At 40.2% G+C, this 14,459-nt stretch overlaps 1 protein-coding gene across 1 annotated transcript in view; it reads right to left on the bottom strand.

Annotated features, from left to right (window-relative positions):
• Positions 1 to 841: 841 nt before the first annotated feature.
• The window catches only part of lrrtm4l1 (leucine rich repeat transmembrane neuronal 4 like 1), a 62,189-nt gene continuing 48,571 nt past the window's right edge, over positions 842 to 14,459 (bottom strand). Inside the window, exon 3 of the mRNA XM_028601920.1 lies at positions 842 to 2,642. Coding sequence (XP_028457721.1) covers positions 2,577 to 2,642 — 66 coding nt within the window. The 3' untranslated portion in view covers positions 842 to 2,576. The remainder of the gene's footprint in view (positions 2,643 to 14,459) is intronic.

Raw genomic sequence — 14,459 nt, 5'->3', positions numbered from 1 at the left:
ATAGGACAGATTCCAACAGGCGTGAATGGAGACATGGAACAGTGTACAAGCCTAGGAAATTACAGCGGGCAGCGAGCGTGCACACACACAATATGAGAAAATGGTTCATTAACACATAGCTGGAACAAAAAAAAAGTCATTATTTTCATTAAAAAAACCAATCACAATTGTCTCGGTTGGCGCTAAGCTCCGGACGCAGCGACGCTGGCTCTGCAAACTGGTTTCGGGAAGGAACTTGTTAAGGTGGAACATTTGCACCCCAATAAAAGAAAACGTGAACTATTTAAATTAGCTGGATACATGGTTAAATGCAATTTGCTCTCACCAGTGTATCGCCATGTATACCGTCACTTTGTCCACAGCAATCCTACCACAATCGGTCCCGAAACGTCTCAGTTAGATAGTAAATGCCCTAACGTCAAACATATTCTTTGTTAATCTTTACAATAATTCCCTGAATGAATCAAGCAGGCCTGTCTTGTGGCACGATCCAAATTTTCTTCAAAACTTGCCATTTTCAGCATGTAGCGTGCTAGCTCGAAGTTTGTTGTCGTTTACCGAAACGAACAAGTTTTCCAAGAAGGGACATCCGATTATGCAGTCAACGAAGTCGTCACCGATCCAGAATAACCCTGCACCAAGCCGCCTTTTTTTTTTAATGAGGCTAATATTGATGTGACAGCCTCGTCGTCAGCCCGTCACCAGAGAACTGTATAGAATAGGACAGCTTCCAACAGGCGTGAATGGAGACATGGAACAGCGTACAAGTCTTTTAAATCACAGTGTGCACACACACAATAAGAAAATGCTTCATACACACACAGAGCTTGAACACCAAAAAAATGATTAATGAATATTTTAATTTGACGAATCCATATTGCTCACCAATAAAGTCATTATTTTCATTAAAAAACATACTGTTGAAAGTGAATAAAGAATACAGCTGCTTATACTAAATATCAACAAATTCAAGGGGTGGGAGAGGGGGGACAGAAATTTACAATAGAAAATTATCATTTTCCGGTGTAGAAAGATTATGTCTGAAGGTTGAAACAAACAATTCACAACTCAGTGCATCTCAAATATAATTCAGAACTCATAACGTATGAAACACAAGCACACGCGGAGTGCACACAGCAACATCTGCAGTCTCTTCAAGGGGAGAATGTGAAGCACGTATTCAACAGAAGTCCTAACATGTGAGCAGTGCTCGAAGTTGTCTTTCAGACAAGATCTTACCAATGAAGACTGTCGTTGCAAGATCATTTGTTCACAAAGACGTACACATTACACACATAAAAAAAATAAAATAAAAAAAATAATAATAATAATAAAAAGAAGAAGCCAATTGGGCAACGCAGCACTGCTGGATGTGAGGGAAGTTGAGGCTTCTTTTGATTTTTCGCGGATTTCTTTTTTGGGGAGCAAATCCTGGATCTGTTACAACCCCTGGTTGGGCGAGCCAAAAATGCTCCATTTGGCTCTTTGGTATTTGGTGTTGAAAATGGCAGAAACACATATCCATAAAGTACAACATTAACAACATTATAATTTCAGAAAATTACATTTTCCCCCCTTATAGGAGCTTTTTCTTTTTTTCCCTCTTTTGGCTTCCGATTGCCCTTACGGTCCTTCAAATCAAACTAGAGAGTCGAGATTTGATTGCAATTAGAAACAACTTAGAAAAAGTGTTCTTAAAAAAAAATAAAAAATTAATAAGCAAACAAACAAAAAAACATCACCAAAGGTCATTGGCTGGCGGAGTTTGCTTTTCACGGCGTTCAAACAATGTTCCAGCTGCTGCCTTGATTTCCACCTGACAGAGCAGATGATTCCTTACTGACAGGTGCACACAAACCCCTTTCGGAATGTTTCTGCTCCAGTGAGGCACATTAACACCATACTAGCCTTTGATTAGTCTTTCTTAAAAAGTATTGAAATGTGATAACATGATGCTTCACATGGCATCAAAACATGGAAACCCACTTTAAATTATACACAGCTGTGTTAGCAGAGCGGCCAGAGCCACCTGTTGAGTGCATTTTCATTATCAGTGATTCATTGCTCAGTTTACACTTTTTTTTTTTAAACCCTCTTGAATGTGTACAGTCTCGCGCCCTGTGTTTAAAACAATGCCACGCTGTCCTCATGGAGACAATAAGCTATTATAGTCTATACAATAAGCTCCCATGTTGGTGTTAACCATCCACTGGTGCACTTCCAAGGCTCTGCTATTCAACATGGGACTGCAATTCCACAACCATCTGTGTCTGGATGATGAACGTGTCGTGATGAAGCATGACGGAATGCAGCAAAGCCGATGACCAAAGACCACAGGCCAAAAAAATAAGAGATTGTAAAATCTGAAGAAGAAAAAAAAAACATTATCTCCTCTTTGTCGTGGTCAGTGGTTGCCCTTGTTAGCGTGGAGGACCATTTTAAATGTATCCTAGAATGTGACATGTGGGAGTAGGATTTTGATGGATTCACTGTATACTGTATCTCTCTCTCTCTCTCTCTGTCTCTCCTGTACGCTCGTGGTTTGCTGCACCATCCAAAGCAGTTCCTTTTAGGGGTTAATGGATGGTAGGCACATCTCCCAGCCAGGCACCGGGTAGGGGGCGTGGGCACCTGTACTCGTTCTGCAAGGGAAGGAAAAAGAAGAAGAAGAAGAAAAAAAAAAAAAAAAGACAATAAAGTGAAAAAGCATTTAACAGCTGGTCTGTGCCAGTTACAGAGGTGGTGGTTACAATGTAAAGTTAATTACAGTGTCCAGTGATTTGATAACAGTACAATGGGGCTGTGACAGTGCCAGCAAAGCAAATTAGGGTAAGCAATTAAGCAGATGATGAAATCCCGTGTACTTAGATAGCTGAGGAAGGCTGAGGTGGAGCGACTTCCCTAATGTCTTTCGGAGATAAAATGAAAGCTCAACACAGAGAACTCGCACAAGTGTTCATGTTGGAAATTTCAGTTTAAGTGGAAGTAATTCAATTTGAAATAGCGGTTCAATTGAAGCTGCCCACCTAAACATTTTGTCACTTTGTGCCAGTCAGTGTGCAACAATAGATATTCCAATTAGCCTCTAGTCAAGCATTGATTGACATCACAACAATAGCTGGAATTTAACTATACACAACCGTGTATGGAAGTTAATAACATGACACGGGCCAGCAACAGAGGGTACTATTTTTGTCAGAATTTGGTTTTCCGATGTATTGTTATTAAAGCTGCAAAGACTAATTGTTTAATCAATTTGCTGTTAAGTATTAAATTAGCTTGAGTAATTAAAAAAAGAAAAGAAGTCAAAGTTCTCTGATTCCAGCTTCTTAAATGTGAATATTTTCTAGTTTCTTCCCTCCCGTTATGACAGTAAACTGAATATCTTTGATCTGTGGACAACAAAACAAGACATTTGAGGACATCGTCTTTGGGAAACACTGATCGACATGTTTCACCCTTTTCTGACAGTTTATAGACCAAATCAATCGATTAATTCAGAAAATATTCGACAGATTAATTGACAATGAAAATAATTTATAGTAGCAGCCCTAGTTGTTATCTTTAGAAAATGAATACAAGTTCTACATAATGTGTTTACATATATATAAAAGAAAAGGTAATCTACATATAGTAGGATACTCTGTGATTACAACAATGGTATTTAATTCACACGCTAGGATGCAAAAAACCATGGGAGCAACCCCTATATTGACTGACAATGCGGCCATATGTATATACTGTGAAGCGATAAACAAAACAGTTATGTTTTCATACGTTTTCAATAATGCAAAAATAGATTGCCTGAACATGTCCTCGTATTCCCAATACAACGTGTGGTCACATCTCTACAGTCAGCATACGTTCACTTGTAATAAACAGGCCCGTTCCTATCACATAACATATTTGTGTCACTAGAAATGGTCAATTTAAATCCTGACAAGTGAATAATTCGGGACCTTTAAATGTCAATGCTCTCCCAACTCAAGCTTGTTGAGATGTTGAAATTCGTGAGATTTTTACATTTTACTCTCATTTAAGAGCCTCAAGCTTTGAATTGATCTTCACACTGAAAGAGGCAGAGGCGCACACACACACACACACACACACACACACACACACACACACACACACAGTGCCCACATGTCTAAGTTTGCCACTGAGCATCTGTGCTCTAAAAAAAACCCCTCCACTTTACAACTTAACCTTTAAAGTAGCCTTTTTTGCAATACAGGTATATCCAGGTTGCCTTAAGAACACAACTGTTTTGCCAGGCTAAGCAATTTCTAAAGCTTTGAGAATCTGCTCGCAAAATTATCCCGCCTCAACTTTTTCCTGCTCAAGCTGAGATTGTTGTCGGTGTGAAGCAGATCTCTGTAACACAGGGCTCAGACGAGAATGCCCTGAGCACAACTCTTATTTAAACGTTATCAAACGGACTGATAAGCCTTCACTCAACTCTTTATCAACCTCTCAGGTGGATATGAGTGAAAGGAAGACAGCTGCACAAATTGTCATCCCTTAGACAATTTCACCAGAGAACACAAACAGAAACAACTCGCAGCAGAAGCTCAGGCTGCTGCTGCTGTGAACACATGTGCATTAACGTGAACTCTGAAGCAAGCAACACACACACAAAAGCTGAGGCGCACGCACCCCTCTGAACAGGCCCGCCCCCACACGCAAACGCATGCACACGCACACACACAGAAGCACATCACCCTATCAGGGGATGGAAAAAGACTAGCTAAATGATCAAATTAGTTGATTATCTACCCATTTAAATGCTATCATTACACAGTATTTAATATAAGTTTTGCCTCATTGCAACTGTAATGGAGCATGCGCTGGAATTGACAGCCTTGTTTATCTGGTATAACTGGAATTTAGAGAAGATACAGTAACTCCGTGATTATGTAAGTAGCACAAATCACAATATATACTGTTTATATGTATTTATATAGTCGGTTTTAGCATTTGGTCACAATCCCTTGACACGTTACATGTTAGCCAACATTCTGCCTGTTACAAAGAATTTTCGTGCGGTGCTTGGTAGAAACGGAATCAATCCAGGGTGCGGCCAAATGCAGTGACATGGCAGCAATTTCAAAGTAATTGCAGCGGCATCCCTTACATCGGAATTCAGGAGATGTTCCTCACTCACCTTGTTGACAGAGTGCAGGAGTGCATTTCTTGTAAGATAGTTGTCACAGCGCCAACTGTTATGTGGCTCTATATGCATTATCTGATAGCAAAAGCCCACCATTTTCACAACAAGAGCAAAAAGTTCCTTGTCTCTTCTTTTTTCTGTAGCTTTATTTCTGTATTCAGCAAAGCTAAAATGTTTTGTGTCACGGATGCAGCTGAGTGGTTATTTGCGAAAACTCATTGTGCTCCTTTGACATGATTTTCTTCGAGAGCTTAGTTAATGAGGAGTATTGTAATTCACTCTGTCTCTCACACCACTTTAAACACTTCGATTGCTCCACTTACATATGGCGTTCCACAGGGTTCCATTTTGGCTCCTACTCTGTTTTCTTTATATATGCTACTGTTAGGATCAATCTTTAGGAAACACGTAGTGTCTTTTCACTTATGCGCAGATGACACAAATCAATCTGCCTTTTAAGCGCACTGACACAAAGGGCCTTGAAACCCTATCCGCGTGTTTAAACAACGTAAAATCCTGGATGTCCTTGAATTTTTTACATTTAAACGAGAGTAAAACCGAAGCTATTGTGTTTGGCCCTGTTCTGGGAGATGGAAAAAATACTTTTAATACTGCAGACCTGTACTATGACATTAAACCTACTGTCAGGAGTCTGGGAGTGGTTTTGGATTCCACTTTAAAGCTAGATAAACACATAAACACAGTGGTAAAATCAAGTTTTTATCATTTGAGGCTGTTATCCAGAGTTAAGCATTTTCTATCACCAATAGAGCTTGAAAAAGTGATCCACGCTTTCGTTCTATCCCGTCTGGATTATTGTAATTCTTTATATGCAGGACTGCCCCAGTTCTCTATTACAAGGCTTCAAATGGTCCAAAATGCAGCCGCCAGATTCCTGACTGGGGTTCGCAAACATGAACATACTGTATCACTCCCATTTTAGTGTCTCTTAAATGGCTGCCGGTGCGCTACAGAGTTGATATGAAAATAATGCTGTTTGTCTTTAAATCTTTAAATGGTCTTGCACCAGCTTATTTATCTGAACTGTTAGATCTGAATGTACCTGGTAGGTGTCTACGGTCCACGAGCAACTATGATCTGTCCCAGCCACGCTCGCCACTAAAGTCAAGACGGGACCGTGCTTTCGCTGTTGTTGGTCCTAAGCTGTGGAATAGCCTCCCCGTCTGCTTGAGATTGCTGTCCTCTTTATATGAGTTTAAGCTCAAACTAAAGTTTTATCTCTTGGAGCGTGCATTTCTTTACATTTTGATTTTTTATCTATGTCTTCTTGTTGTCTGAAGGATGTTTTATTCTATTTTCTTATCTGACTCTTGTTATGTGAAGCACAGTGGTCAACTTTTGTTGTGTTTACTAGTGCTATATAAATAAAAATGAAATGAAAAATGAAAAAACACAACCTTTGGGCTCATTATATCAGTAACGTGTCAGGTGGAGATAGACAATCTGTTTAGCCAAATCACGGTGTCCGCTTCTGCCTTGGCGGGGAGTAAAACAGATGGACCGTAGGCTCTTTGCTGCAGATGGCCCGCTTATTCATGCATAGCTGTTTTGTTGTACGCACAGCGCAGACGGATTATTTATGGTTAAAAAACCACTCCAGGGGAGTGGGGAACGGCAGTTGAACTTAACTTAACCCGATCATACCCTGTTTAAGGTGTACGTACTGTACATGGAGGAATCCCCTGGTTACTGAAGGAGTTCTCTAGGTCTGTTAACCGGGGTTATGAGAGATCCGATTTTAACAAGGGTGAGGTGTTTACATGGCGTTTTAGAAAGCGGGATATTGCCTTAACCCGAATATAATAATTTTTTAAACTGCATGTAAATGAATGCGCTGGGCAGAGTGAGAGTGACTTGCGAGCGATTCAGATTGCTACCTCTGAAAATACACCTGTGTTCAAAGAACTCACATTAAATTAAAAAGGTGCAGTTTGCTATACAGTACATGCCCTCGAAAAGGCAACTCAGCGCTGTCATAGTTTTAATTCTTTTTAGTTAAGTAGTCAGTAGCAATCTGTAAAGGCTTTGTATGGACTCAAATTGAGCATGAAGAAAGGGGTAAGCTAACCCTAGAATTAATGTTGGCCTAATTATTATTATATTATTATAATTATAATGTTAGTGTAAGGGGGGACATCGGTTTAGAGCACTTAAAAAAATAAACTCATTGGATCGACACAAATCACACAAACAACCAATTTTGGATTCAAAAGGGATTTTCACTGAAAGGTGACAATTTTGCACCCTTGAAATGAATCATTCCTTTGGTACAGTATATCTGATATGTAAAGATATGCAGTGATGATTGCTGGGTAATATGTATGGTTATGTTGTCCAATGTCAAGTCTCTATTTGATCATGTGACGAGACGATTAGACTTACGGTAGTCTTGCATTGCCAGACCTTTCTCCACAGCGCTGCGGAGGAGGGTCTTGCTAGTCTACAAAGCATTCCGGGATGGGAGAAAAACGTGCTCTAGTGTATTGGCATTTCTATAAACCAATCACAATTGTCTTGGGCTTCGCTAAGCCCCGGCGGCACCAGAACAATCCCGGAAACGACATAGTGTCGATATAGACTTACGGTAATTAGTGACACAATAGCTGTCGAATGCCTAATTGTGTGTGTATGTGTGTGTTTCATTGGACCAAACTGACGCTCAACATTTGCCCCATAGGATTATATTGCAGCCAGTTACAGCGGTCACGCTTAATACTGGACCTATTTCAAAGATTGTTGTTCCTATCAGTTACTTACACACAAAAACATAGGAAAGTAGGGTCCAGGTTGAAAAAAACAGTAGTTCCCCTTTAATGCATTTTCTGTTTTAGAATAAGTGAAGCGGGATTCCAACAGATAAAAGAAAAAGTAAAAATCGACTCAATAAAAGATCTATAAAACAAAGTCATCAGGGATCTGTTAAATTCCTCAGACAGAGAAGGCGCTGCTGGCTTTTTTACTACGCAATGTATTGGTGTTACATTCAAAGCTCAGCTTATTATCAATTATAGTGCCTAAGTACTTGTATGATTCAACAATTTCTTCACAGGGTTGGAGTGATGACATCTAAAGTCCATACACATATCCTTGGTCTTTTTCACATTTAATCAGTGACCTTTCACAACAGAGCTACATTCTTAATGTATCTGATTGAGCATTGTCTTCCTCCACGTGTGTGTGGCAGCCTTTGAAAATGCTGCTTCTACTCTCATGAACACAACATAAAATTATGGGAGTTTCTTCATCTCTAAAAGCAAGGCCAAGGTAGCTTCCTTGGTTCAAGCCAAAGTGGGAGCTACGACGAGCTGGCAAGGGCCCAACTTGGCAAACACTATGGTCATGGGTGGGTCCTTCCTTCCCACAATAGGCGCCAATACCTCAGTATTTTACTGAGCATCCACGTGTGCCACACTGCCAGTAGGCTACATTCATTTAAAATTAAACCTTGCAGTTGGTGCTAGGTGGAGCGTCTGTCATAGTGTGATTGGTTATCTCGATGTCAGTCCACGAAGATGATTGCAGTTACGTGTCAGTTAAACTTATCATCTCCAATCCTATCTCCAATCCTATCTGTATTTGTGAGAAGTGGCGCTGTCCCTTTACGGCTTTATTATCAAGTTAATAGGCGTGTGTGTTCGTGTTGGCCGCTGTCCAATTCCTAAGGTTCTGAAATGCAAACATTTTTTGACAACTTTTGTTTTTAAAGGGGCGTGCACCCGAGAGCAGCACGGCAGCGCGTGTTAGAAGCGTACAGTCATTGGTGTCTATGTGATACGCAGGTATACGCCATATACCCACTAGGAAAATGTCAAGGATTTGCATATACCCACTTACAAAAGCGCAAGGATAACGATACATAACGATTGTTTTTTGTGACAGAACTTTCACACTTACGTTCATAAATTCACCCCGCCTGTGTTGCGAGTCACGTAGGAACAACAACACATTTGCTTGGCAGTCATTCTCTGTGCAAATCTGAAATTAATTAATGTGAATCACTTGAAACGAATGTGATTTTAAACAACACGGTATTTGGGTAAGCCTGCCCATTAAGCTATACTGCTGCTTCGAGTGACACTGCAGCAGACGTTAATGTTACAGAAACTACAGAAAATGAGCCAGATAAGGCTGATGCTATATGCGACAACATTATAAAATACATATGGGGCTGTCGTTCTGGGACGCGTCACTCTGGGAATGGCGATTATGAAGCTGGGAGGGAAAGATCACAGTATACTTACTAAAAAAAACTAGACACCACTGCGTGCAGTAGCTGTTGGCTTGATCTCACAGAACCTGGCACTGGGACGTAAGACATCTCAACTGCCTCAGAGGACATTTCAGGCATATGAAACGCCGGGCCTCATGTGATTTCCAGAAACAAGCCAATATAGCTGACAAGATGCATCCTGAAAATTTGAGTCTGACTTTGGAGAGAGACAGAGCATTTATTTGCCTCACGGACAAACACCCACTGTCCTTTGTGGCTCTCGGGCCACCCCTTAACAATCTACCCTGGGGAGTATTGTGTTTGCACATACACTACAACAACAAAAAAAAACCTTTAGGCCTTTCTTCCCCCGCATGAGCTTCTAGTTGTTGGAAAAGCAAGACAGGAGAAGCTGGCAGGGATTCCAGCGGTTTCAGACGGGACAACTTCCCCTTGTTAGGCAAAGATTACTTGGCTGATCTAGCCACCATGCTGGTCAGTCCCCGAAGACATTGTCACAAGGGATAAACAGTACGCACAGCGTCCAACCTGGGGCGTGAAATCCATGTGTTGGAGGGACTGGACTGTGTTTCTAGAACCGTCCCCCGGAGTAGTGTGCATTGATATGGAAACACATAAAAGGATTTAATTAAAGGTCCCATAGCATGAAAATTTCACTTTATGATGTTTTTTAACATTAATATGAGTTCCCCCAGCCTGCCTATGGTCCCCAATTGGCTAGAAATGGTGATAGGGGTAAACCGAGCCCTGGGTATCCTGCTCTGTCTTTGAGAAAATGAAAGCTCAGATGGGCCGTTCTGGAATCTTCTCCTTATGAGGTCATAAGGAGCAAGGTTACCTCCCCTTTCTCTGCTTTGCCCGCCCAGAGAATTTGGCCAACCCATGAGAGAGAGGCATCATGGCTTTCAAATGGCAGTTGGTTAAGGCCACACTCCCACCCTCCACCTTGCCCCCCCCCCTCTCCTCCTCAATAGCTACAGACACAGAAATGGCACTTTCTGAGGAAAGCTCATTGTGGGACTGGCTCTAGTGGCTGTAATTCTGCACCAAGGCTGAATTTCGGGAAAGAGACTTCAGATATAGTATTAGGGGACCACTAAGGTCTATAGAAAAGCATCCAAAGAGCACCATGTCATGGGACCTTTAATGTACATATATGGCCCTCTTACATCCTATGAACATCTTGGATGATATTATTGGTAAAAACTCCCACTAATCTTAGCCAGGCTCTCCCACACATTAAAGCAGTGAGGGAGAGTTCTGTAAAAACACATACGCAAAAACCGAAAACTGACTCATATTGGGGATCCTAACTAGAAGTTCTGTTTGTGTGAATATTCGATATACTTTGGAGGATGTTTCGAATCAAAATGTAAGAGCCAAAGCTAACTAATGGTCATTTTGAGTTTTTGTATTTACTAATGTTTAAGTTTCTATATTATTATAGTTATTTGATGTTGACGTACATTGTATTCAACTATGAGCGTTGTTACAGATCTAATTTACTCTAGTTCTATGTTCGAGCTATGGCGCAGGTGCCTTTTGTTTTGCTAGAGAAGGAGTTTTTTTTGGGTCAGCGGTAGCTGCGGGGCAAAATGTTTTTTTGACTGTAAAAAGTAATGTAAAGTTTGTAACGAATAAGTAATGTAACAAGGTCGGAAAGTTGGAACAGCAAGTTGGACGCCGAGTTCACTTTCAAAGATGGCTACGTCGTGCATCACACGTAGTAAACATTGTGGTTTTCTACAATTTTACTGTACTGCACTGTATACTGCTACCTATAGGCATGTCGCTACAGTCTTATTAGGAGTTAAATAACGCCTTATTAGTTATTTTGTAGCTTGTGCAGCTGAGACTGACAGGCTAGAGACGCTCGGTTGCTATATGACAACCATGGCTTTAAGCCGAGTCTTGAGCAGAAAGCAGAGCACCTAACGTTAATCAAAACTTAATTTCCATGTATCAAACTGTGAAATATATTTGTGTAATATGTCAATAACTGGGTGAATAGAATCTTAAATGTTACTAAAAATGTTACAAGAATCCATCTTTTCTCCGACTCGTAGTATTTTGACAAAAAGAACGCAACAACCCGTGGTTATTCGTTTTCCGACATGGATGTGACGTCACACTCAAGCTACTTGACGCGATTAAAAGACAAAAAGAACACACCATAATTGTGCCTACCGCTGACAGAAGTGAATTTAATACAAGATTTAATTTTGCCACTACACAAAAGATGTCAAAACTAGATAAAGCAAAGTGAAAGAATAAAGAAACGGTGTAGGTTGTTTAATGAGCTTTACAGCATTTTACTCTTTCACTTTAGAGAGTTTCAGAAGGACAGTTGTGTTTTGCAAGGCTTCCAACCTTTCACTATAGTTTGGAGTGAGATATGAAATTACTATTGTCTTACTCAGGGTCACCTTAAACAGGATAACATTAAAATGTCAGCAAACCTCTGAAATGATTTTAGGAGAGTTTCAATGTGAGGACATTGTATATGTGTTACACATATTTTTAGGTGACTTTCCCTTTTAATTAAAAAACAACCTGTACAGTAAAATAACTTCAAATTTGAAATGGTCATAGTCAGGGAACATTCTGGGGAGGACTCTATTGAAAATGTCAGCAAACTCAGCAAGCTCTGAATGAAAATGTTTATTTTATTTAAATGGGGACATTTTCAGTGTGTTACAATATCCTTTGAGCTGACTTTCCCTGTACAGTTATATGCAGTAAAACTATACGTACAGTCATAGTCAGGGACATTTATATGTTGCTGCTTCTCCAAAAAATTTATATCTGTGAAAATAATGAGTCTTACACATATAACTGAGTCGTGTTGGTCTGTCCACATTGCTTTGAAATGATAGCATGTACAACAAACATAACATCATTAAAAAGAGCACAATCACAAATGTTGTTTCCCTCTGCCTATCTAGGCATTCCAGAGGGGAAACGGACCACTTCTTGTCTTTTCAAGAACGCAGGTTACATGTTTAGAGCTGTCCCTACATTCTTCCACCCCCTCTGACGCCTTTATGTGTTTTTAATTAGGATGCTAATTAGCAGGCTAAAAAACATGATGTAATTAGTTCGCTCTCAGTTAGGACATCTGGATGAAACAGACATATGCCAGCCACTCTCAAAGGGATCACACGCCTCTTACCCCACTCAGGGCTCCAATTACCCTGTTCTATCTCCCCACCCCGTTGCCTGTGCGCTTGAGTGATGTTTCATGCTCCCTTCTTTTTCCATAAAGACCATAAAGAGAGAGGCAGGCAATGAAATATGGACCGAATGCATCAATTCTTTGTGAAAAGTTAATGGGACAATTGAAATACGTGCGCACTGCAACTTTGGTCTGGAGAACATTTCCAGTATCTATGCATGTATGCATGAACAAAGCTGCTCATTTGTAATCATGTACTGTATGTGCATATGTGTTGTGGGTATTTGTCACGTCTGTTTTAGATTCACGCACTCCTGTCAAATGAGATCATGGCAGATATGGATGAGCTGTAATCTCCACATACGATACAGACAAAGGACGGCGAATCGAAGCATCACAACCAAGCTTATTCCTGCTTAGAGAAAAACAATTGATAAGGATGCTCTTCCTGGGGAGCTGATGCCTGTATAAGCTCTTGATCTCAGCAACACAGATCCTTACACTTTTTCTTAAGCTCTCGCTCTCTCAGACACACAAACACATATTCAGTCCTCTGATTTAACCAAGATAAAGATATTTCTGTCTGAAGAAGTTGCAGTATGGGTACGTTGTTGCTGGTTGTTAGATGGACCACCGTGAACAAAGATGTCTGGAGAAGTTGGTTGGGAGTAATTGGGATGCTCTCTTTGATAACAAGACAGAGTTCAGTGGAAATTAAAGGTAAATGAATGGATTTCCTGTTAATGGTTTGACACAATTCTAATTGTGTTCTCATCAGGGTCACAGCATTCGGGCCGGACTATTAACACGGCACATTAAAGGTTGGTAATGTTGAAAAGCTGGCAAGATTTGAAAGAAGCATCTCCTCGGGGCTCCGACCCACACACAGATGTGCACAAGCACCGCTGCGTCGCTGTTTCAGAGCATTTTACGCCATGTCTCATTCACCGGTAAGCAAACACCCAATATTATCATACCGAATGTTTAAAGGTCCGGTGTGTAACGTGTTTATCAAAATCTGTGTTGCCCCTTCACAAACTTGTCCTTTTTCATGAATATTTATCACCACCAATCAATTCCAAGTATTCCTTGAGTACCCACAGCAAGCCAAGGAGGCATTTCATTGTTTTTTTTTCAAAGCGAACCGCTAGGCAGTGATTGGTGGGCGTTTTTACAGAATTACAGCAGCTACAGATGACGGATCATTTTCGCTTTTTCAGAGCCCATAATTTATTTATTGCTGTTGGGGTGGAAAGACCATTTCAAACAATATATTTAAAAAAAAGTGTATATTGGAAATAGTTACAAATCCTGCCTTTAATAGAGGGCACAAAATATGTGTACCTCATTTTGAAATACATCCCCATCTATTTTTGAATACATAAATAACATGTACCACGATTTAATATTGTTGCTAAGAGCATCATTGTATGAATATATAAATCTTGTCAGCAAGTGCAATATTTTGCCTCCAGCCATACTTTATTTTTATTAGACTGAAAATGCAAACTTTGCAATGACAGCATTCAGACATTTACATGATACCAATAAAGGAAAACATATGGTAAGCAAACTGTATGGATATAATAGCACAAACGCATTACTACAACCTGCATGTAATCACTGGCTGTACAGATAACGGAAGCTAAACACCTTATTTTAATGACCTCATCACCTAATTCAAATTAAGAACATCTACAGTTGTACCAGCCATGATGGACTTCTAGCAAAGGCTGTTTCAAAAATGAGTAATTTTTGTGTAACTCAAATGTATAATGCTATTATGCCTGAGTCTCTATTATGTGTTGAGTAACTACTGTATCTGAAAGAAAAGAAACAAGCTCAAAAACAAGCTTAACTCA

The sequence above is a fragment of the Perca flavescens genome, chromosome 16 (genome assembly GCF_004354835.1).
Source record: "Perca flavescens isolate YP-PL-M2 chromosome 16, PFLA_1.0, whole genome shotgun sequence".
NCBI lineage: Eukaryota > Metazoa > Chordata > Actinopteri > Perciformes > Percidae > Perca > Perca flavescens.
The sequence above is the reverse complement of the archived record's forward strand: the minus strand, read 5'-3'. Positions and strand labels throughout refer to the sequence as shown.